We start from the raw sequence: 25,297 nt of genomic DNA on the forward strand, positions 1-25,297 counted from the left end.
CTTTTTTAAAAATCGGTGTTACGGTGACTATCTGCCAGCCATCTGGTAAAGAGGCTGATTTAAGTGATAGGTTATGTACCTCAGTTAATAGTTCTGCAATTTCATATCTCAGTTCCTCCAGAACTCTTGGGTGAATATGATCTGATACTGGTGACTTATTACTGTTCATTTTATCCCAAATCCTTCTGTGTTAATACTTCAGTCTGGAACAGTTCTTCAGATTTGTCACCCACACCTGATCCAGCCTCCCTTAGGAATCTCCCTCACATCCTCTGCAGTGAAAACTGATGCAAAGAATTCATTTAGCTTTTCCGCAGCAGCCTTCTTTTCCTTCAGTGCTTCTTCAGCACCTCAATCATCCTGTGGCCCGTTTGACAGGCTTTCTGCTTCTGATACTCTTCAATTGCTGTTAATTTGTGTGCCTTTTACCTTAAGGTGAGCCGTTCCTAAAATACACTATGTAATGGTGATTAATCTTCTGCTTGCATAGGACCTTCCACCCCAAAGTACTTCATGGATTAAATGCATAGGCAGATGGCAACCCGTAGTTCACAGCGTACTATCTAACTATGGAAGGGGAAGGGAATTCTGGCCACGGACACTGAGCCAAACTCTAGCTCTTACAGAAATGGTCATGGAACCATTACTGTCTGTCCAGGCACGTGCACGCTCTCCCCCTCTCCCTCTCCTCTGTGGCACTCACTTTACCTACCTCAACAGGATGAAGTGCAGTCAACCCTCTGGAGACATGAACCTTCATGGTCTCTTTTAACCATCAGTGCTCTGTAGTAGTTTGGAAGGAAAAAGGCAGATCCAACATGCAACACCACGTGTTGCCTAGTGCAGAGATCAGGAAACTCTGAGATCTGGTTTCTATTTCTGACTGGACCACTGACTCTATGTTAAGGTCTATCTCCATGAAAGTGGGACAGTAGCCATCTTTGCAGAGGGCTTTGAGGCCTGAAGGGTGATTGGAGTGTCAAGTCGTAATAATCTGGTGGAGAGTTGTTAGTTAATCTTTAACGTTAAATCTTTATACACCTTGGAACAATTCCTGTTCAAGGCACAGCCTTGCCACCCGAAAAGTCACAGTGGGCACTGTGGCATAATTTCCACTTGCTGTAATTAACAGTACATATGATTTTTTCAGTGGGGAAGATCCTGCATGTGTCATGGCGGATGGAACTTGGGGGCAGAGCAGTTGTTGGGGCTTACATGACAAGGAATGCCAAGCAACATTGCCTAAAAAATGGGTTTTGGAAGCCATCAAGTGCTTTACATCTCTGGGAACAAGGAGATATGCCTATACACATTGAAGTCTTGTTTGAAGTCTTGCTGTTCTAATCTGTTCCACTTTGAAGCATTATTCTTAGCAATTTACCAGAATGCCCTTCGTGTTGTCTGAAAGGCAGCTTGCCTTCCTCTGTCTGGCAGGCAACTAGTGCAAAGTAACTAAGCAACCCTGCTGGCAGCTTAGTACAAGTTAACCTCAGGATTGTTGAACTGAACACCAGCTGTAACCCAAGGGGAAGTCTTAGGTCTTTCTGCTTCACTTGCTTATTGGTGTGGATATTTTGTGCCCTGTGCTTTCTGAGAACTATAATTTTTAACATGGTGATTATAACTTCCAAGCTGGTTTCAGTTTTGAAGCTAGTCTTGGGTTCTGAGTGGCTGTTTTCTGTCTGCTATGCTTCCCCCACCTCCAGCCAGGTGTAGTCTCTACCAATCCCTGTTTGCAGCTGGATGCTGAGCCTTTGCTGCCATCGTATCTGTTCCCTGCTAGTCTTCCGCTCACTAGGTCCTTTTTAAAAAGCAACTCACAGCCCACCTCTGTTGCAGTTCCCCATACTGACACTTAGAGTCCCAGGGCCACCTGTATCTTCAGCCCCATCTATTCATGCCTAGTTGTAACACATCCGTGTTCTGATGCTGTGCACTCTGAAATGATTGTATCCGTGATGCATTATGATGACACACTCTCTAATCCTATGCACTGCTTCAGCTGATCACATTTGCCTTTTTCATGGTCTTTTCAGGGAAGGTGGGAGTGGATGTATTTGAACTGTTACCATGCAAAAATTCCCCCCCTTATTTTCATGCTTGCTTCTACCAACCCTGTTCTTTTAAATCAGATGCTTAATATTAAATATGGGAGTCACCTGCAGAAGCAGAATTTTAACTTTTCTCCACATTCATGACCATGGACAGTGATTTCCCCCTGTCGCCCCCCACCTTCTGCACTGTAGGTGCTGTAATAGCTCCATTCTGCTAAGGGGCTGTGTAGGCTGGATGTAGAACTACATCCTATTCAGTCTCAACCTCACCTCAGCCTTCCTTATTTCACCCAAACTCACATTGAAGTCAACGAGTGGGTCTCCCAGCAAGAATAGGCAGCTAATTTGAATCAGGCCCTAAGCAAAGTGGGCTGGTGAGGCTGATATGAATCTGATGCAGAGAACACTACTGAAAATTGCAATTTCAGTTATATTAGGGCTGTAAGAAGAGACTTTCTGATGAACCACAGCTGTAAACTTTCTTCCACTGTCTTTGAAATGGTATCTTGGCAGATTCCTGTGAGCTGAGCTGCTAGATCCCTGAGCGTTTCAGTGTAGATAGAGCACACCCCATATTTACAGACAGTGGTATGTGTCTTCTGTCTAGAATTAAGGGAAATGTTCTTTGATCTAAACTGACTGTTGCAGAGGGAATGGAAGTAGCCTTCAGATGCTGCTTAAACAGAGCTCAGAGGCACTGTACTGGAGCCTGAGCCAGAGTTTCTCTGGATGTAATGCTTCTGCTGAAGCAAACTCAGGCCAGCCATCCCCATTTCCCTGTACTCCTGAAAAATGCCCTAAGACAAGACTATAATGGGCAGAAGCCCCTGAGCCATGAAAGAGACAGTGCTGCTGTGAATCCCTCTAGCAGGTCGAACATTCATTTTGGATGCATTTTCCCCAGAAATCTTAGATGCCAAAGATAAATGGAGTATAGCAGGGCTCCATATATTATTTATTGACAGTCTTTGATATGAAAAAGTGAACAGGCACTTAAAGTCAGCTAGGATAAATGTTTAGAGTCTCCTTTCGTTTTTTAAATAAGAGCAGCCTTAGAGTTATAGGTAAACCCTGTAATACCAAGAGTTTCCAGTGTCATTAATCACAATGGAAATTGTCTTGATTATCTGAAACCGCTGTCCCAGGTAATTTGATTCCTCCTCCCCACACACATTATTGCGTTTGGATAATCAAGGTGGTACTGGATTGGGTTTTCAGCCCTTTTCATGTATGTATTAGCCCTTCCTAAAAATGTTGCGGTATTCTGTACAGAATGCTATGCTAATACTACTTCAGTGTGCATGGTTTTACTGTAGTGTGTTTATAATGGATTATGTTTATAAGGGTCATTAGACTGAACAGCTCCAGTGGCTAACTTAATCACAGCTCACTGATATGCAGCACTGCACGGTAATGTGGATGTAGGTCCCTGCTACAGAACAGTAATACCAGTAGATGAGTGTGTCTTGCAATTTAGTATTGGGAGCTCAACTATGTTAAGTGTGATAGGACTAGAGTGATGCATAGCTGGTGAAAATCTAAAGGGCTGTCACTGAATGAATCAATATAATCAGGTAATCACAATGCTTATGTTTTAGGCTTAAAAAGTTCTCTGGCCCTTGGGACGAAATGAGAACAAAAGGGCAAGATGAGGTTCCAACACATCCCTTGGCCGCTTCCCGCAGCCCCCATTGACCTGGAGGGCAAACCGTGGCCAGTGGGAGCCGTAATCGGCCGAACCTGCGGACACGGCAGGTAAACAAACCGGCCCGGCCTGCCAGGGTGCTTACCTTGGCAAACAGCGTGCCAAAGGTTGCCGATCCCTGATGTAAACGTTCTAGCTGGTGTGAGCTAGGGACTTTAGCACCTACCAGATTTATATGCACTATAGAGCTGAGGAGTCTGGTCCTGCTGACAAGGAAGCTTGAAACAGCAGTCCTAAGAAGGACATGCAGCTAATATGTAACTTTCTAGCTCCTTGCCTTTTTCCCTTACCAACAATTCAGGAAAAAGGGGTGTATCTCCCACCGTATTTTATGTGCTATCTCTGACCTCATTTTGACAGGTGATGAATTGCTTGTGTATATTCCTCTGAAAACAGCTGCCCTTAGCCCTCAGTAGCAAGCAGAATTCAGACATTTGTCATAGCCTCTTCATCCCAACAAGTAGTTTCTTTTTGGGGGTGGGGGGCACCAATACAGCACACGGTTAAATTCTTGTACAGAGGAGACTTAAAAATAACTCGCCCCATGGTATAGTGATGCTGCCATACGCTAGGGTGCTGGGAGCCAAGCTTGCCCTGAGGGAAATACTTGTTTGACCAGGTTTGGTTTGAAAAGGTTCAGCCCTGAAATTACAGGAGTGCAGATGAATTATTAGTCTTGTGGTTATATGGTGGTGGATATTTCTGCCTTCCTGAAATTCCTGTGCAGTTTTGGTTGGATACAGTATTCACCTCCTAGACTTTCGTTTCATGTTACGTTGTGCTGATACATAGTTCCACCCCAAGGTAGCTGCATTTCAGTGGGGGGTGAAGTGATTTGTGTATATGGGTCAAGATTTTTAAAAGTGGCTTTGATTTTGAGTGCCCAACTTCCCGCACTTGAAAGAGGTCAGATTTTCAGCCTGTATGCTCAGCATTTCCTGAACCTCAGGCCATTTTAAGGAGAATCATGCAGGACAGTCAGAACCGTAGTTTGTTAAAACAGCTATGGATTCTGTTTGCTGGAAGGCCATTGTTCCCTCATGCAGTAATGCTCCAGGAGCACCATGGGGCTATGACGCTTTTTCCAGATTGGTCCATAAGTGAGTAATTTAAGATGATTTTAAAATCTAGAAATAGGACTAGCTTTCTGCAGCACAACCCTGACCCCTTCTCTCTTTCCCCTTTGTGTCACATTGGTGCCTGTGGCATTTGGAATTTGTCGTTTTTCCTATTCAAAGCATTTTGCTGCACAGTGACTAGCAAGGTTTTCTCTGCACTCAATTCATGAAGTAATTATTGGTGTTAAGAGTTCAGCTGGACACTAAAATGGCTGGTGAAGGAAGTTTTTATTTACAGGCTGCTTGTGAAAGCAGCTGCCGATGGTGTTTAAACGGCCAATGGGTAACTCACCTTATTGAGTGAAGCTTTCTTCCAGGCAGCTTTCCTGGTGGGGGCAGTTCATCCTAATTAAGGTTGGTTTCATTTAGAGCAAATAAAGCCAAGTTGGTTGGAAGAGGGATTGGTTGGCAGAGATGGGGAGGGTGAAGCAGGCAGGCACCACTTCTCCATCCTGTTTGCCCCCTCATGCCTCCCTGGAATGTTGCCAGAGGGGACTGGGATTAAAGGTAAAATGCAGAGCCTTCAGTGTTCTGTCACTCAGGGCTGTGTGGCTTTGGCACAGTAGTTTGCTGGTCACTGTAAAGATTGGGGTTAAAGATGTGTATAGCAAACTCAGAGCAGGCCAATAATCAGCTGTTGACACTGGCAGCTTGAATGCAGAAGCAGAGTACCTCTGCATCTAAGGATAAAGGAGATGCCCCAACCCCCACCCTTTGAAAGGAAGGGAATGGAAGAAGGGGAAGGATTTTTGTGACAATCCCAAAATTATTTTACAGGGGCCATGGAGGAGAGGTGCATGATCTAACCTGGCAACCATAGTCTGCAGCTGTGCCTTTACTTAGTTCAGCATGCAATGATTCAGAATTGTGGTAAAGTGACATTGAATTTGGCAATTCCATGCTTACCTGCTTCTGGTGCGATTTCAAGCCATATCCGCATCCTTCACTGACCAATTTTAACCCTGATAACCGCTCTGGGTAATCCTGTTCACATGAGGGAACAGCCTGGTGTTGGCCCATGCGAAGCTTTAGGGCTGCTGAATAGCAGAGGAGATATGGGGCACTTGGGCTTTTCCCCTTTGTTTCGTTAAAATGGATTTTTCTGAACTTGAAAACTGGGAGCCTTATCTCTAATGTGCCTTTTGGAAAGCTCCGTCTGAGCTTCTGGGAACTGTCCTCTACCATTCAGCTCTCCAACTGCCACCAAAGCAGTACCAATCAAAGACCAACAGCAGAGTATGGTGTGCCAGTGGGACATGGCCTCCGTAGGATACTTCAAAGTGTTTTAGATAAATTGCTGAAATATTAAATCACCTTCCTTTCCTGAGAGTTCTGTTAGGAATAACACAAATCAAGGATTTTTTTCCAGCTGACCACGCTGCCCTCGTGCCACTAGCAAACATTCGCTCATCTTTAACCTCATTTTGTTTCCTTTAACCAAATTTTCCACCATCCGTACGAAGCACTCTGTGAAAGAGCCAAGCTTTGAAGCTGGCCTCAACTGCCCCTTTGGTCAAGGGAGGTTACTGCCAATTGGAGCCTCTGTCATTCTTGGATTTACTCTGATTTCACAGCTGTGCTCAGAGTTTCTCATCTGTGGAAATCCTTCTAAAGTATTGAAAGGGACTTGCTCAGATTTTTTTTTAAATCCTCTTATATTGCAAGTAACATTCTAAATTATTGAAACTGGGTGCTGTAACGTTTTCAAAATGTGTTAGGTGCTTCATGGAACAAATGAAGGGCACCCGTACACTGGCCTAAAGAGCTTGCAGCCCAGTGCACTCTTAGGTTGGGCAATGGTGAGAGACAGGTCTGTTTCTCTTCTGTTTACAGTGAGTTTCTAACACTGTTGCTGTACGTGCAAACCTTACTGGTGATCCAAGAGAACATCCAAGCATACTTTTATGGAAACAGTTCTGTTGGTCTTCAGGTTTTGTGGATGCTTGTTTTTCAGTTAAACGTACATGTGGAGCCAGATTTGACATCAATTATTAATTGGTGGTTTTGTGATGGTCAAGGATGCCCTGTCCATTAATTCAAAGGAGGGACCACAAAGGTACATGACCACTGAAAAATCCCTTCTTAATACAGAGCAATCACATACTGGTAGTTATTAGAGGTACGCTTTACTTTCTGTACACTAACATGTAAATATGAATCCGATCATCACTCTACCATTCATAGAATACACAAAGATAAACAGAATTAGCAACTAATGCAGTTTGAGGATGCATTTAATTTTCAATTTCATTTGTCATAATTTTGATTAACCTAGTCGGAAACAAAACAGATGACTTTGCATCTACCTCCATTATAGCACCATTCCGTTTACAGTGTGAGATGCATAGATCTGCGCTTTAACACCCTTCCACCAGGATGCAGATGGACAAGCCCTCCATACAGCCTTGAGTGTGACCTGCCAATAGGAGAGTGCTGCAGACTCCAGCTTGTCATTCTTATAGCATTGTCTTACAAAGGAAGTTGATCAGAATTTCCGCTCTTCTCCAGGTGGCAGGTCTGACTCTGCTGGCAGTGGGGATATACACTGCCAAGAACGCTACTGGGGTTGCAGGGCGGTACATAGAAGCTCGTCTGGGCAAACCCTCCCTGGTGAGAGAGACCTCGCGCATTACTGTGCTGGAGGCACTCAAGCATCCCATCAAGGTAAATACCTTCTTTCCTTTGGCTCGCCGTGCAGCTTGTGCTAGTTCTGCTCTAGGGAACTGGCAGTGTGACGTCGAGAACCCCACACTTAGTGCTCATATTTGCATAATGTGTTTTTTTTTTTTTTTTAATGAATTTCTCCTTCTCAGGTTGGCAAGCGTCTTACCAGCAAGGCTCAAGATGCTCTTGAAGGAGTTGTTCTCAGCGTAAGTACCGGCTTTTGCTATCTCAAACCATCCAAGATCTTGGTGTCTAAATATCAAAGGTTCTCTCCTTGCTTTCATTTTAAATTCTGTTACGGTTTAGTAATACTGAAAATGTAGCACTCATGGGGTGCCCAGAGTGTAAATAAGCTTCCGTGTTCAGCATGGAACACATTAAACACCCTGCTAAACTTTGATCCTTCTGGACAGAGCAGTTGGAAGTCTTAGGTCAGTGTGATTTTTTTTTTTTCCTCTCCTTAGTCAGCATGTTAATGTGGCAATATAGTCTGTCCAAATTCTACATGTTGTCTCTAATCTGTGAACTGTTACTGCTCTGACATCCACATTTAGGCCAGAGAACCAGGGAACATATATGTCTTTGATGTTGAGCACCATCTGAATGGCTATCAATCCACTCATCACAACTGATTTTGCACATTTGTTTCTGAATTTAATTTCTTAATATCAGGTGAATTAAAGGGCTTTTTTTTTTTTTTTTCAGACTGTTACAAAAAAAAAGTGTAGGAATATCTGCCTCTGTATTTCGCAGAATGTAAGAATATGTATAAGAAATTGATTCACTCCTACTTACATGGAAGATTGATTACTACCAATAGTTTTGCTTCTAACTTGGCTTGTTACATACCGTCCCCCTCTCATACCTCTTGTAGGTAGGAAAATAAGCTCCTAGAGCATCCATGGTAGGGTAGATTCTGAAATGTTCATATCCATTATCGGTCCCCAAAATTATTCTTATTAGCTAAAGCTTTGCTCATTGTGGCTTGAATTTGAAGTAATGATAACCTGAAATACAATAAATCCTGAAGGAGGAACTACACAAGTCCAAGTCACTAAGCTGCAGGAATTCAGGCTAAGAACTCATCAGACCTGAGACTCCAATCCTGCTCTCTGCAGACAGTATTGATAGCCATCTGCCTATACTAGCGTGTGAAGCATACACAGCTCTGGGTATCGGATATGTTGTCTGTTTCCCAAACGTTACTTTTCTTCTCTTTCAGCCCAAGCTGGAGGAGCGTGTGAGAGACATTGCCATAGCAACAAGAAATACAAGAAAGAACAAAAGTTTGTACAGGAATATCCTTATGTATGGTCCGCCTGGTACTGGGAAGACTCTCTTTGCCAAGGTAAGGCCCTGCCAAGATCCTGACAGTCCAGCTGTTGTGGATTTTCAAAGAACACCCTACAATGTTATAACTATACCTCTCTGGGCTGCTACTGCTGTGGCTTTGCCAAGCCCTACATGCGTGTGTAGTGGGGTTCTGGGGCGCTGAGGGAGGAAGAAGGGGCATCTATCTTATAGCGCTTTGCTCTGTGCGCCGGGTTAAACAATCCAGTGGCTTAAATTCTGGTGCTCAGCCTAGAGACAGAAACTGCTCCCTCTGGATTGACTGACAGCATGAAACAGCCTGTGTGCGCCACTTGACAGACATGACTTGTGAAATGCCAACGCCAGCCCTGGTATCTCATTTCCACCTCTGTTAATCATATTTGACTCATAAATAGGGGCTATCCTGTTGCTTATTAACTCATAGGGGGAGGGAGCAGGAGGGCTCGATAAGTAGGAATTGTTCTGTGTGTTTTCTCTGATGTAGTGTGAATTTGACTGTGTGAAACAGCACAGAACTTTCACGCAGAAGTTCTGAGAGGTGGAAAGGCCTCGTTTAACTTAGATAATGGATTTCACTTTTGCCCTCGAAGCCTCAGAAAAAACTGTCACCCAGCCCTGATAACTGTTGGCTTATGACCCAGTGCAGGAAGGTTTAGATACCGTTCAAATTTTTTTAATATGTTGTTCTAATTCAGGATATTCTTATCCATATAAACATCCAGTCCTTCCTGAAGCCTGCTGTACTCTTGGGCTCAGTGATCTCTTGTGGCAATGAGTTCCACAGGCCAGTCATGGTGTGGAAAAGTCATTCCTTTTCAGTCTTGAATTTGCCACCTTTTTTCATTGACTATTTGTGTGCTCTTGTATTAAGAGCATCCGTGTTGTGAAAAACATTGTATGGGTCATGGAGACTGAGTTAGCATCTTGCCTCTTGAGGTTAGCCCTCAGGTTTGGAGTTGACCTATTGATGGAAAAGAGGAGATGTTATGGCTTGAACTGTCTCCACCCTTGCTGAATGAGTGTTTGTCGAAATAAAAGCTTTCAGGGATTCCTGAGAGAACACCTTTCACGAGCATTACATTTAATTGCAGGGAGAGACAGCATTATCGCAGCTGGAGCTGTGCTTTCATTAGCCTATTACACCACCAGATAGTCCATTACTCCTGTTTGGATCATCTTTCTCTCCTGAATAACAGTGATGATGGCGCACAATATGTTGTATGGCATTGAATCTACACCCTGCTGCCAGCCAGAATTCACCAGCCCCTGGGTGCAAAGATCCCATGCACTTACTCATTCTTTGGTCTTTAGGCGGTGGTGTGGAGCACAGGCGATGCTCAGGTCACACAGGCGTGCTACAACTAAAATACAGGTGGATAGCTGCTGAGTGGGGGAGCTGCAGAACAGGCTTCGTAAACCTTCCTAAATAGGAAAATGAGATGCTGCCAGTACCATAGGAAACTAGCTACTGTTAGAATTCATCTGCTCGTCTGAACATCATTGATGTAAAGTCTAATTATGGATCAGCTGCCTTGACTTCTGAGAAGAACAAGTGTAGACCAAACATGACTAGTGTAAAGGGACGTCGGCTACAGGCATTATTTAACAGTTTGATGGGAGGAAAGCATCAGTTTCTTGTGATCTACTCTAAGGAAATATGTCCTGCTCTTGTAGGTCTCTTGCCATCCCAAGCGTCTGTGCTCCCATGAATGGGAGGTGGGGAGAGAAGTCTGCACCCCACCTTGATGGTCACATCCCCATTATGCCCTCCTGCATATTTTTTTCGAGCAAATATGTATGGCAGTGTATGCTGTCAGGCCCTGCTTGTACTCAGGGAGACACCGTCCCTGAGAATTCAGAACCCCTTGTGCTTTCCAGTACTTAAACTGGTGGACAAATAAGGAAAGTCAGAGGAATCTGCAGGCTACTGGACTCTCAGGGCTGCTCCTTCTGTTGTAGAAATGTGCTCTTCAAACCAGGTCTGGTGTCAATGTGGGACCATGCCTAGATTGTGATTTTTTTATTTTATTTTATTTTTTTATTTTATTTTATTTTATTTTATTTTTAATACTGAAATGTGCGTGGTTTTTCCCCGTGTTCAGATACAGTTCTTAAGGTATTAAATGAGTCTTCTAGTTTCAATGTCCTGTAATTTCGGTAACCTTATTCTCCCCAACAAGAGTAGAAGGCACGGGTCAGTTAAGATGGCTGTCCTTGAAAAGTGTGAGGTAATTAACCCTGGATACAGAAGTCCACTCTCCACAGAACAGATGCAGCCCAACCAGCAGCAGTGGATGTTTGCCCACACTGCCTCATTGATCTCCTTCAATCCTGGCCTCTAGCGGCCACTGGATTTCTGTTTCCAGAGCCCATTTGATCACTGGCCAGTTGTGGTAGCATGGATGGCTTTTGTGATGTGGCTACTGATCCACCAGGAAAGAGGCTGAAAACCACTGACATGTCCTACAGCATCAGCATTCACAGGCTTGAACAGAAAACAAAGCAGCTACATGGACTCGGTCTTCAGTGAACACTAAAGGATGGCAACGTGGAGCAACGTGACAGGGTTTTCTGCCTCTTGCAATGTAGGGCTCCATGGGTCAACAGTCTGTTAAGTAGCTGTGCTGGATGGCAAGATGTGAACACCAGAGATGTGGCTCTGAGCTCCCGGCACTGTCAGCCGGATTCAGAACACTTTTTTCACATTTAGCAGCAGGCGCTGGGTGATTTTAATGAACAAAGCAAAGCTTTTTTCCTCCTGCTGCCCAGCGATTAATTGGTCCTGTTCAGCTGAGCATGTTTCACTGGAGACGGGAAGGTGTTAATGGCATGTGGAGCTGTGGTTGTCGCCTCCCTGTGCAAACTGGTTTGTTCACTTGACCTTCAAACAACTTCTCTTTAGCTGATTCGACAGAGCTGGGTGGCAAGGACTGCGCTGGCGATTTGAGTTCTTTTCTCAAACCAGCCTGCTGGCCGCGGCAGGGCTCCATCAAGCTGCTCTTTGCTCCTCCTGATGCGGGGTGCAGGAGAGGAAGAGACTCTCTACTGTCTACTTCTTTCCTACAGTCACCTGAGCCCAGAGGTGTGTGTGAAACAGACAATCGCTCATGCTTACGCCTCCTGCAAAACGTTTATTGTGACAAAGTTCCTGTGTGTTGGGGCAGATTGAACCCTCAACCAAGCCCTCAACGTCTCCGACACAGGCAGTTGCAGGCTAATTCCCCACTGGCATCCTGTAGTCAGGTAGAGGGATGTTTAAATTGGGATTTAACATCATTGTCTTTAAATCATGAGTTGAGGACTTAACGTAACACAGTCAGAGGTTAGGAGTCTATGTCAGGAGTGGGTGGGCGGGTGAGGTTCTGTGGCCTGCAATGTGTCAGACTTAGATGATCATGATGGTCCCTTCTGGCTTTAAAGTCTATTGCTCCAAAGCTGGAGGTATGAAGGGATATTCTTTTGGTGCTATAATTCCACCCTGTGATGACAGTGTCCTGAGCAACTCCAGTTGGTATGAAGCCATGCTCCATAAACATTGTCTCTGCGTCCTGTCAAACCCACCTGTGGGTCAGCTGGCATTTTGCACAAGCACAGCAGATTTTCTTACTTTCAGGCTTATGGGAGAAATTCCTGGCCCACTCCAAAGGCTTCTTTATGAAACCCTTCACTTGGCAGTCACCAGAATAATGACTTGAGTCAGGCTTTAAAAACAGCCTCCAAAAGTTCCATAATTTAGGCTGAATGCCAGAGAAGTTAAATAATCAACAACAATCCAGGTTTTTTAACTCCATCAACAAATAGAGAAATGCAGAGCTTCATCCCTTATTGTTTATATCACTCTAACCCCTAAAAGACCTAGTTGAGATTAGGGCCCCTTTGTGTTGCACAGACAGGCAAGAACCAGTCCCTGCCCTGCAGAGTTTACAGTCTAAACAAACAATGCAGAGAAAGGGATACAGCGTGTAATCAGAAGGTGGGAAACTGAGGCTCAGAAAGGTTAAATGAGTTGCCCAAGGGAGGGAGTCTGGTGTCCTGTTTTTAAAAAACATGGATGTCAAATTGGAAAGGGTTCAGAAGAGCTACAAGAATTATTTGAATTCTGGAAAATCTGCTTTACAAGTGAGAAACAGAAGAAGCTCAATCTATGTAGTTTCTCCAAGAGAGAGAAATGACTTGATCAAGGTGTGTAAATACTTAAACAAATTCTTCTCATTTATCTAATCTAGCAGACAAAGGCATAACATGATCCCCGGTTTGGAAGCTGAAGCTAGATACATTCAGGCTACAATTAAAGTGTACATTTTTAACAGGCAGGGGTAATAACCATTGGAACAGCCCACGTCACTCAGTCTTTATATCAGGACGAGATGTCTTTCTAAGATGTGTACTCCAGCTCGCGCAAAAGTTACGGACTTGATGCAGAAATTATTGGGTGAAATTCTCTGCCCTGTGCTGTGAAGGAGGTCAGACTATAGGATTATAGTGGTGGTCCCTTCTGTGCCTTAAAATTTGTGAATCTGGTTGTCCTGAGTCCACCTGCAAGGTCATCCAGTCTTCCTTCCTTTCTTCCCCTTAAAATACGCTAATGTGCCCCTCTGTGATTTGAGAGCGTGGTTTAATACAACTTGTACTTTCATTTTTCATCAGCACAGTAATTTGCAAGCATTAATACTCTCAACCAGTTGGCGGGGGCGGTATGGTATTCTGAGGATTTTACGATGGGCAAATGAGGTGGAGAGGCTCTGACACGTCCCAAGCCATAAAATGTCAGTAATTTAGCACCCTTTGCCACCTCATTGCTCTGGGCTCTTGAATAGTGAATGAGAACATTTTATCACCACTGACACCCTCTTTTCTCTTCCCTCTTTGTTTTCCAGAAATTAGCCATGCATTCAGGCATGGATTATGCCATCATGACAGGTGGCGATGTCGCCCCTATGGGGCGGGAAGGAGTTACTGCCATGCACAAAGTCTTTGACTGGGCTAACACGAGTAGGAGAGGGTGAGTAGGAGTTCCTCTGGCATCTGAGCTTTGCATAGATCCTTTACCTTGCATGGGGGACCTAGTGGAATGGGAGCACGTAATGACCAGGCATTTGTGAATCATAGGGTATGTCTGTACTTCCGTCACAAGGTATGATTGCAACTTGAATGGACATACCCAAGCAAGCTTTAGCCTAGCTAGTTTGGATACTAGGCCAGTAAAGCTGAGGCAGCATGAGCTTCAGTGAGCACTGTACAAGCCTGCCCAGGACCGCGGGTAATTCCTCATGGGGCTAGCCTGTGCTGAGGCTGCGCTGCTCCAGGACCTGAGCTGTTTAGATTAAAGCTGACTCTGATACATCTACTTGAGCTGCAGTCACACCTTTGATTGCTCTATAGATGTACCCACAGATGCTTCTGGGAAGAAACCGTAATGGAACAAGTGTTGCATTAGCCATCCCATATCATACCTTTTAATATTGACCTGCAATGGGGTGCCCTCTTCGGCTGCTTAATGATGTATAAAGGGCTGAAGAAGTTCTTCCCCTTCTGGCCCCCCACTCATGAAAAAGAATGTTCTGCTTGCTCTTTACCTGAGACTTCTCAGGGGTGTCAATGCTTGCCTTCCCTGGTCCTGGCTGAAGGTTTTCATAGAGGAATGGAAAACTGGAATAGCAGCTCTCTCGTTTCCTAGTTGAAGAGGCGGGAGTGGTAAATCCCGGAGAGCTTTTCTCCTATGTGCATCAGTGGTTGGAATTAAATAAACGTTAACAAATTGAGACATGACCAGGTTTTTAAAAGTCTGTCTAATAATGCCCTCCCCTTCCTGTTGCTCAGGTTTCAGGCTGTTGAGGTGTCATGATCCTCCTGTTTGTCTGGTTAGTTCTCCAGTGAGCTTCCAGCAAAAACAGGGAATTCTATTCTTGATGTTTGTAACAATCCATTTGAACACACTGACATTCATCAAAAAGCAAAGCACATACACTCTCTGCCTTTTCAAGACCCCTTTAAAACAAACATTCTGGAGTGGTTCTTTCATTCAGACTAAATCCCCACTCTTGAGGCTTGAGAGAGCACCTAGCTAAGCTATTTGTGGTGATGTGAATTGCTTCATGCGAGCTGCAGGACGGTGTGAAGCTGATAACACTCTTCTATGTGCACCCTTGTCCCCTCCCAGGTGTATAAAAACCTAATAGAGGGCTGGGAGCCATCTCATCTTGTTCCTATGCTACTTTGCAGGATGTAAGCTGTGCATGAAAAGGGCTAATGGATGATTTATGTGCCCTGTTATTGGTTCAGACAGACATTCTCTTGCAGTGTCCATATTGATACTCTGCTGCATTCATCACCAAAATGTTTTAATTTGCCCCTAAATGTTGATATTTAAAGCTTGCAAAATAAACTTCCTTTGGAAGAGTTTACAGCCTCCATTTTGAGGCGCTGGAAGGCAGAAGGCATACAGTTTTTAAGAAAATGGACTGGCATAGATGTCAAGTTATTCCACTGCATACAATGTGCTGGAAAACTGGCCATCTGAGAGAGTGCTGCTTTCTATAGGTTTGGATTATTGTTCCTACTGTCAGTAGGCAGCTACTGTTCTGGAAAGGGTGGTGTCAGGGGGAGAGGAGAGATGAGGTTTCCACCTCTAACACAGACTCCCCGTCAGAACACCACATTTCACAGCACTAGTTGGTCTGGAATTTGAACTTGCACACTTGATCTATCTCAAGGCTTCACCGCAGACATAGTAAATGGAAAGGTTACGGAGATGTAGCCGTGCATGTTCTTGGAGCAGCGCCCACAAGCTTTTAACCAGCTTCCATCAGGTGACATGCGTTACCTTTCAGAGTTGTAGTTTAGCTGTTGCCTCTGCTCAACTGCCAGTATTTGGAGGCAGGGGCAGAGGCAACTCTTCAGAAACTGTTTTGACGGGAAATAGCAGCTCAGACTATTCCCGGGGAAGCTGGAGTTGAGTAAAAGGTTTGTTTGTGTTTTTGTTTGTTTGTTTTTTTTCCCAAAAAGGCACTTGGATCACTTGAAATATCTGTCTCTCCTGCGGGGACCAGAAATCTTGGGTTACCAAGACATTTATTTTTCTGAATTATTCATTGGCTTTACCTGGAGGAATGAATAAATAATAAAACCATTATTTCCAGCTGTATGTTCAAAAAAATTAATAAAGAGGGGATGAGGAAAATACCACTAGTTGGTGGGGGAAATTTTTAGTCCATGGCTGTGACCCGAAAGTCACATCGGTAAAATAACAGCAGCCGTAGCCATGGAATTTTTATATGGCGTATACTGTCACCGGGGCCTGTTGTGTTCTTGGGTTTCTGCCTAGTGCCCTGAGCTGTGCATTTACTTAGTATACAGATGCTAAAAGAGCACCTACCCTACTTAATTACTTGAGCGTAACTCAAGTGCAGCTGTGCAGTTTAGGATTATCCACTCCCACTAAACCATGCGACTCGGACCCTTCACCAGCTGTTCCCCACACCCTCCTGTTTTCAAACATCTGGAGAAAAAAGATAAGCTTTGCAGTGTGCCCTGAAAGTTCTCCAACTCAGGCTATTTCTGAGCAGTGTGGGACAAATTCCAAAGCTAGGGGACCCCGCCAGCAGCCCCTCCCCGTATACACTGGTGGAGTTTCAGCTTAGACACCTCTGATGATAGGTCTGGGGAAAGAGGACCCTAAGCCAGTTAGGGTGCTCGAAATCATTTGCCTTCTTCCCTTGCTGTATCCGTCTCCATGTCTCTGCTTGTTTTGTTTTTTCCCTTCACAGTCTCCTGCTGTTTGTAGATGAAGCCGATGCATTCTTACGGAAGAGGGCGACAGTAAGTGCTTTTCCCTGCACCCCCCATCTGTGTGTGGCAGGGGTCTGTCACTCAGCCAGCAGCTTTCTCGATTAACCCGACTAGTTAGCCTCGACAGGCAAAAATGATTAAAACTGACAGGTGTCCTACTGCTTACATCATTACGAGACTTAGAGAGGAGAAATTACCCTCTTGCAGCTGTGTGGGGCAAATGTCGCTCAGGATTGACTTGGGAATTTGTTCCTTCCTTCGTCGAGCAGTGGGAGGTGGGTAGCGTGAGCTGTGTGTTGGACAGCTTACTGGTAGCTGGGTGGTAGGAGAGAAAATGAGAAATTAAAATGACAGGAGGCAGCGGAAACATGGTTCCACATTTCACTGCCGTGCACCTGCAGGTGTGTTTTACCCTGGCAAGTGGCTGGCTTGGACTCTTGTCAGAGCCGAGTTGTTTTCCACAGCACTAACAAAGCTGCGCCAAAAAAGGCACCAATTCCTTTTTGCCTGTTTAAGAGCAATTCCCCATGCTGTGCATTGAAGGCAAATCTCATCTTGCCCCTAGGCCCAGCACTCAGAATCCAAGTGATCTGTTTAAAGCGTTTCCATGTCCAGCCCTGGAGAAATCACATTAATACATATGCAAGGGGAATCCTTTTCTCATTGCAGCTTTTAATTCCCTTCCTTTCAAGTACCTAGATAGAAAGTGAAAGCTTCCCTTTGACATATTATTGAGCCAAAGGCAGCATGGTCCAGTGGATAGAGCACTGTACTAGGAGCCAGGAGACTTGGGTTCTAGTCCTGGCTTTGCCACTGGTCTGCTTGGTAACCTTGAGCAAGTCACTTCACATCTGTGTTTTTCCCTTCCCACTCTGTCTTGAATAGGTAGAGTGTAAGCTCTTCAGGGCAGGCACTCACTGTATGTGTACAGTGCCTAGCATAAGGGGCCCTGATTTCTTGCAGGGCCTCCAAGCACAACCATGACAACAGAAAAATCACCATTGATATTTGCAAAGGTTGTGGCCCATCCTTGACCGCCAGGTGAGTGACCCTCCTCTGAAATGTATCTTTGCAGGAGAAAATCAGTGAAGACCTAAGAGCGACATTGAATGCGTTTCTGCACAGGACGGGACAGCACAGCAACAAGTAAGAACCCAGTCTCTGTAGTGCAGTAACTCATGTTCAGTAAAAGCAGGCAGAGGTCTCGCTAACATTTTTGCCTGGTGCCAGGGAATACAAGTTGAGATGGTCATTGGAAGTTAGATCTTTGATCTCCATCAAGAGATAAAAAAATCAATGCTGAGCAAACTGACTTACTGCATCTTAAAAATAACATAAAAATTCAGTCACCTGCTTTTGTTTCCTTGGAGCCAGAAGGGAAGCTCATAAGTGTAGTGCATGAGTGGAGACTCCAGTTTGTCAAACTTGGAGGCTCTTTGAGTGCCCCAGAAAGTGTTTGAAGGGAGCCTGTACAGACCTTGTTGTAATATACGGTACAAGAGAGTGAGCAGTCCTTATCCATGCAGATACCACCTATGGCTCTGTTTTAGCACTTGAGGTGCATTGCGCAGCCTTCACTGAAATGGGTAAGGACAGTATATGGGTCTGTAGATGGCCTTGAAGGACGCAGCACAGACTTTCCCCTTCCTGGGCAGTTAGCGTTTCTGCTAAACCAGTGCAGTCTGGATTCACGGACGTCGATGTCACTAAAGACGGTGGTAGGCTTGCATTCAGGTGTGTCTGACTCCCTGGTGCCTGTTTGACCTGCAGCTCATTCACTGTTCTAGGGCCCCCTCTGACCGTGTGCCCGTGGGGTGAGCCATCTCTCTCGTGTGCCTAACGCTGGCCCTCTTCTCGCTTCTGAGCGAGCTGTCTAGTGGATTCAGTATATTTGTACTCTCTGCTGTAAATACACTTAGGAAACCCAGAGCTGTTCTCTCTGAGCCTGTCAGGTACGTCCACAGACGCAGATTAGTGTTTGGTGTTCTTGTCAAATACGTGTGCATATTAGCTTGGCTGTCATTCATCTTGTGCCCAGTTTCTGTGAAGTCAGCATTTCCCACCCGGAGAGCACTGCTTAGCCTAATGGGAATCATTTCCCTGTGATCATCATGGTCACGTCAAGATGAATTTTTCCCCCTTTTAAAGTAATTTTTTTACTTGGTTCTTTGCCAAGTCTGCTTGAAGATTAAATTTCTCCTTTTATAAAGGAGCCAAGTCAAAAACAGCCATCTCCTTTCTGAGTGCGGGGAGGTCAGATGCCCAGTGATTAAAATGTAATGAAGGACATAGATAACAAAGTGCACATTGTTATGGTAACGCTGTGTGATTGGTTCAGGACACTAGCTAGAGTTTTTCTCCCAGAGGCACCCCCAGAACTCTTATTAGCACCAAGGGGAGCTATAGTCTGCCAAGTTTATGTGCATTGGTCACCCTTACCCTTTTCAGTTGCCTTAAAAGGGTGGGAATGTGGCCCACTGCATAGGGTACAGAAGCACAAGACGTGAAAGCTGGGTTCTGTTCCTGGCTCTCTTTGGTCTTGGACAATTCCCGTGCCTCGGTTTCCCCAGCTGTAAATGGGGATAATGATTCTTGCCCTCCTTTTCTGAAGCACTTTGAAAAGCTCTAGCAATGCAAAGAATTTAAGCACAACTAGTAATAAGAATTAACCAGGGCTACGTCAATATTTCCCAGAGGTCTGGCAGTAGAATGAACACTGCCTGTACGGAGTGGGTGTAATGTTGTTTTAAAGCAAACCTGCAAAGATTTAAAGGGTGACAACTGATAAAGTCACTTAACGGAACTGTCTTTTACCCTGTGCCCTGCCAAAGCAATTGAGCTCAGGGAGGGAGCTCTGCCAGAAGAAGCCGCAGGACTCAGGATTAATAGAGTGTTGCAGCTCAAGATTTATCGTCGTTATTTCCTATCTTTCCTCCCAAGGAGTGGAGCTCTTTGCAAACCTTATGGCTCACGAGTCCAAGGGTAAACTGAAGCCTGGCGTCAGAGTCACAATCTCACTGCGATCCAGCGGCAGGTGGAGAATGGTTCATACCAACCCCTTGCTCTAGCTCCCTTTTTGAGGTGCATTGGGCAGAGCTCTGGTGAAGCTTCTTCTAGTGCTTGCTGCTCCAATCCAAATGGCCAGCTCCTCATTTTGTTCGCCCACGACTCCTGCAGTGAACCATTCTAGGAAAGCGAATGTCTCCTGTTGATTTTTGTGCACTGTTTAATTTTCAGAGAGTCTCACTGCAGCTTCTTTAGAGAAGTCCTCCCTGCCCGCGATATAGGAGGCTTTTGTTAAGTAACTCTAGTAGCCCATGTAAAGACACCACTGTCAGTGGGACCCTGAGGATTTCTGTTACTTAGCAGGAACTGCCTTCAATGAGTGCTAGGTTTTATGTAGCCAATCTTAGCTTCCCCAAAGGACATACTGGGAAATCTCAGTGTTGGGTACCTGTTACTAACATCTCCAAGCGACTTCCTCCACTCCCTTCTCTCGAGCTGTCTCACATAATCTTCCCCCTCGCCAAGGAACGACCTTTGTCTAGGAAGGCCCAGCTGTGCTTCCACCGTGGCTCAGCAGAAGGCCAGTGCGACTTTTGGGCCAGAGAAGTTATCTTTGCAAATAAATGTGAAGAACATGGCCCCCGGCAGGCCTGGATTTCAACAAGCAGCAAGAAGGTCAATATTCCAATAGCTGCTGTTAAAAGCCCATTTCAGATTATACCGCACCATTAAGCCAGTAGCATCAATTAATGCACTAAGGCGAAATTGGCATGGGGAGAGCACATCATAACCAAACAATAAAGCAGCCGCTCTGTTTCCAAAATACAAATTGGGAAGCCACCAGAAAGGGAAGAAGAGGGCAAGAGCGGGTAGGTAGCTGGAGCAGCATCCAGTGTCCTGGAGCAAGAGGAGGGGCAGGTCAGCCTGCCCATTCTTGGACATCTGCTTCCCTTCGGTGCACTTGCTGGTGTGCTGGAAAGACTGGGCTCTCACAAGGCAACACCATCTAGCATTACCCAGCTTTAAATCAAAAGCAATTTCCCTGCCACTTGCAGTCTCCCTGCTGTTAAATGTTTCCATCTTTGAAGAGGAATTAGTGTGCCTGCAAACTGCCGGCTTCTGAGTCCTAGAGACCCAGATCCTCCTGTCACAAAATGGGTGCGGCCCCAGCAGCGCAAGCCTCTGTTTGTACCATTCCCGGTGTCACTCCCCTCATTCAAGGGGGCGCTCCTACCACCAAGATGGCTCTGTTCAGTCCTTGAGGCTTCCACTGAAAGGGCCATCAAGAGCTTTTTGTGGGGTGGGCGCACACTAGGAACCGCGACTGAGGCTGCCCCCCCAGCTTGTTTAATTGAAGCCACTAGACTGCTGCTAGAGGATGAGAGCTTTCAGGTGTGATGGAATCTGTGCCCTTGCCTGACCTGGGCCTGTCTCTTGCTTTGGCTCGTACGGGAGATATTAGTGGTGGTTTTGGGGGAGGTCTCATGCTCCAGCCAGCTGCTTCTGTGCTGATGTGACAAGCCTCTTTCCAGCCCAAGTTCATCGCTGTGGTAGCAATGCCAATGCCACTTTCTGCATTGCGAGTAGACCTTCCCTGGAGCATTAGATAGTGGGAGAAGATGAGATTGGGGAGCTTGAGGAAGAAAGATTAGCGCACATGGGCTCTGTGTGGTGTGCAGATCTCTGGGCCGTAGCAGTCATGAGTCATCGTATTGGATCTGCATTCATGTGTGTCTGTCTGGCTGATCTCACCTCCTCTCTTCTCTCTTCCCCCCAACCCTCCTGCCAGGTTTATGCTTGTTTTAGCAAGTAACCAGCCGGAGCAGTTTGACTGGGCCATCAATGACCGAATTGATGAAATGGTGAACTTTGACCTACCGCAGCTACAAGAGCGGGAGCGTCTGGTGAGGATGTATTTTGATAAGCACGTCTTGAAGCCTGCCACAGAGGGGAAACAGTAAGTATCCCATCCTCAGAGCAGTAGAGTCATTGAAGGTTTTGTCCTTGTCACAGAAAAGCTCTTCCTTGATTGTCGTCACTGGAGACCAAAGCCCTCTTCCCAGCCAGTTGTGCCTGTTGGTCTGAAGGTGGATTCCTCTGGGCTTCAGCAGAGTTTGTGCTGCGTAATGACCATTAGGCTTCCTTTGCCATCATTCAAGAGTATCCCTTGCTCTTGAACAGAATTGGGGTAAGGGACGGGTCACATACAGTGGGGACAGTGATTAGGCTGCTGATGTGCAGACACCACTGGGGAAAATGCTGACCGGTATTGCCTCATCATTTCCTTGTACTCCACTGTCTGTAGCCATCTGTTGTGTCTTGTCTTAGACTTGGGTTGTAAGGTCCTTGGGGCAGGGACTATCATTTTGTTTTGTTTGTACAGCGCCTAGCACAATGAGATCCATGACTGGGACATATAGGTGCTATGATAATAACGGATGCCCAAGTCTCACTCCTGTTGGGTTCATTTTTGGCACTATCACTTGCTCTTAGTGACACGCGATGCAATGCATGTTAAAATCAGGCCGAGAAGATGTAACTTCAGGTTTTGGTGGGCTTAGGGCATATCCCAATCTGTCAGTTCTTTCCTCCCAGAATAAGCATCTCTTGTTAGTGACTGCAACCAGGAGATAATTAGAGAAGGGGGAAATGGGGCAAAGTGAAGGCAGAAGAAATATTTCGTAGGCATTGACTTATTTCGAGTGTGCCCTCTGCTATCTTAAGAAGTTGATTCCAGTCTTCGTTTGCTAGCCAAACATTTATACTTCATTAAATTGTGGGGTTTTTGTCTTTATCCACTTCTGAGAGTTGCAGGGGGAATAGTGAGCTGCAGACTCCCTAATGCGAAATACCCATATTGCAGTTTGCACGCCTTGCTCCTAGAATAGAACTTGCTTCCAGAACACTCCTCGTTCAGCGTCTGATAGTTACACAATGTCTTATTCATAGCAGCTCCTCTGAGAATCTCCCCTCTTCACCCTTCTTACCGCCATCATGGGGGTGAGAGTCAGCATGCTACCGACTGGGGTAAACTGGGGCTTGGAGACAGTCACTCACACAGGAAGCCAGTGGCAGAGCTGGGGGTAGAACCCAGGTATCTTGATTCGCAGCCCTCTGCGCGATTTGTATTGAGCTGTCTTTTGTCCTTCCGGCACCCAGCCCACAAATGGGCTAGAGAGATTCAGCCTCATGGCAAATCCCCCTTTTTTCTTATTGCTTATGAAACGCAGGAACATTTGGCTTAGACCTCATGAAGAGAAGTGGAAATTTTGCCAGCAAGAGGGGGGACGCTAATTAATGAGAGAAGAGCTGAAAACAAGCTGTGACAATCAAGTGTTCGCTGGGGGGCCAGTTTGAGCCTTTGTTTCCTAATTTCCAAAATAGAGCTGCTGCTGGGAGATAAAATTGCGCGAGTATTGATTGTTGACCTGTGCAGCAGCCACCTCTTCCTTGTTTTCAGCCAGTTCCTGGCCCCTTTGCCGGGACTCCACTCCCTTGGTTCAGGATGCCCGTGGCCTAATTAAGATTCTTAGCAGGAGTCTAAATCAAGCCAGAAGTCTCACCTTGCCTTTGGGAGCCCACGACAGATGGCCGTGGCTAGCATTAATCCATGTGCTATTCCTGATCCCCTCCTTTTTGGACACACTTGCATGCATTCAAGTGAATGGCTTCTGCACTGACCTAACTCTGCTTCCATTGACTTAAATGGACACGAGCACTTTTCAGAATCCCATCCTCCTTTTTTTTTTCTCTCCTGATGTTACTGCATGGAACTAATCCTTGTGCTTCTGACCTTTAGGCGTCTAAAGCTGGCCCAGTTTGACTACGGGGAAAAGTGTTCTGAGATTGCCAAGCTGACAGAGGGCATGTCTGGCCGAGAGATTTCCCAGCTTGCTGTGGCATGGCAGGTAAGCTAGAAGTTGATGACTGGCATTCTTGGGTGGCTTTTCAACCCAAGTCCGTGCTCGAGCAGTCAGCTGATGGCAGTTTTACGTTTGTGCTAGTGAAATCTCAAATCCTGCCTTTCACACAGAACTTCACAAACTACACTCAGACAGCATGGCTGAAATGCAGCCATCTCTGGGGTGGATGGCATCAGTCCGCCAGTACCCAGCACACTGCACAGCAGTAGCAGAGGGGACACTTATAATAAGCCCTTCCCGCCTCAATAGCCTGTCAGCTTTTGCATTTCCCTGTGACGTTTTAATCCCTCTTGCTGCGTTCTGGGTGTCCTGCAATTGGTTTATCGAGACCTGACTTGGAGAAAACTGGCTCAGTAAGGAAGGCTACCACTGCATGGTGATAAATGATCAGGGAGCTGAGAGGAGCAGTGCCACACTTGCAAAGGTAAGGAACAAAAAGGGCAGATCTCCAGACAGCCCTCCTTACAGAGCAGAGTCAGGCCCGGAGACGCAGGTTTGGCCAGGCATTGGCCTCAATAGAGGTGGGTGAAGAGGTTTGTCAAATCACCCAAATATTGAGGGGCCAGATTCAGACCTGGTAGAAGCAGATACAAAGACTTCAGTGGAATTACACCCCTTACAGCAGTCAGGAAACAGGTTCCCAAGACAGAGCAGGCAGAGTCTGAAAACTATCAGCCTAATGTTTGGTAGCTGTTCTGAAAGCAAAGCAAATACTGCGATATTCAGGCAACTTTGAGCCCAAATATGAGATCGTTGAGATGCTGTACGGAGGGCTGGTGGTTATCCAGGATCTGGGGTGTCGTACAAGAAGCATATTGAACAGAGCAGAAAGACGTGCTGGGGAGACAGCTTTGGTCTCTGCTAGTGGATTTCTACGTCATTGTTAAAAATGTGAAAATATCTAGTTCATAAGCAGCTATCAGGCAAGTGATGGTGGCTTGTTCTGACATTCTTGCCTCGGAGCGTGAGAGTCCAGGTAGTGGGGGCTAGGCATGTGTCTGGATTTTTGACGTGAAAAGTAGCTTTGCTGTCTGTTTTCTGTTGCTCACAAAGACAGCGAAGTGCTTTGTGGATTGTGGCCCCTCCCTCGGACCCCAGTTGTGCTTCCTGGCATCCAACAGAGCGCTGCCTTCCTGGTCAGCTCCACTTACGGGGTCTGGGGCTCCACCCAAAGTAATGACAGAAAGATGGCGTGCTCTGAAGTGGTCTCGTATGATGTGGCTATGCTCTCCCACACGCCAAGCTTACAGCTGAGGGTTATCTAACATTTCTCTCCGCTTCAGTCAAGCGGGAAAGTTGGGAGCCTGTGGTGAGGCACTGCAGATGCATTTTTCATTGGTGCTCCCTGTGGATGTGGGCTGGAAGCTCAAGTCTTGATCACTGTTTCCAGAAGGTGGGGTATTTGAGACCCAAGTACTATGTCATGTGTTAGTGCTAGCTAGATTGTTTGCTACTCTGGTGAGACCTCTTTGTATTCTGATGGCCTGTTCATTTAGTCTGGAATAAAACTTCTCCTCTTACCTTCTTCAGAGCACTTCTTAGCCTGGAACCAGAACTGGTCCTGAGACACACTTAGAATACAGACCCACACAAAGCACATACGCCAGCCACGTTGCCTTCTCCCCTTTCCCTCCATCAGAGCTACGACATAGGTTACATCTGTGGCTGAAGAAAAGAACAACCCCACAGTGGTTTGGCTTCAGCTTG

General features: G+C 45.8%; 1 protein-coding gene across 1 annotated transcript in view; it reads left to right on the forward strand.

Annotated features, from left to right (window-relative positions):
- ATAD3A (ATPase family AAA domain containing 3A) overlaps positions 1–25,297 on the forward strand; it is a 59,761-nt gene that overhangs the window by 16,883 nt on the left and 17,581 nt on the right. Inside the window, exons 8-15 of the mRNA XM_030537694.1 lie at positions 7,386–7,541; positions 7,691–7,747; positions 8,764–8,889; positions 13,751–13,875; positions 16,640–16,691; positions 17,737–17,807; positions 21,457–21,624; positions 23,467–23,575. Of these exons, the coding sequence (XP_030393554.1) occupies positions 7,386–7,541; positions 7,691–7,747; positions 8,764–8,889; positions 13,751–13,875; positions 16,640–16,691; positions 17,737–17,807; positions 21,457–21,624; positions 23,467–23,575 (864 nt within the window). The remainder of the gene's footprint in view (positions 1–7,385; positions 7,542–7,690; positions 7,748–8,763; positions 8,890–13,750; positions 13,876–16,639; positions 16,692–17,736; positions 17,808–21,456; positions 21,625–23,466; positions 23,576–25,297) is intronic.

Source organism: Gopherus evgoodei, chromosome 18 (assembly GCF_007399415.2).
Source record: "Gopherus evgoodei ecotype Sinaloan lineage chromosome 18, rGopEvg1_v1.p, whole genome shotgun sequence".
Classification (NCBI taxonomy): domain Eukaryota; kingdom Metazoa; phylum Chordata; order Testudines; family Testudinidae; genus Gopherus; species Gopherus evgoodei.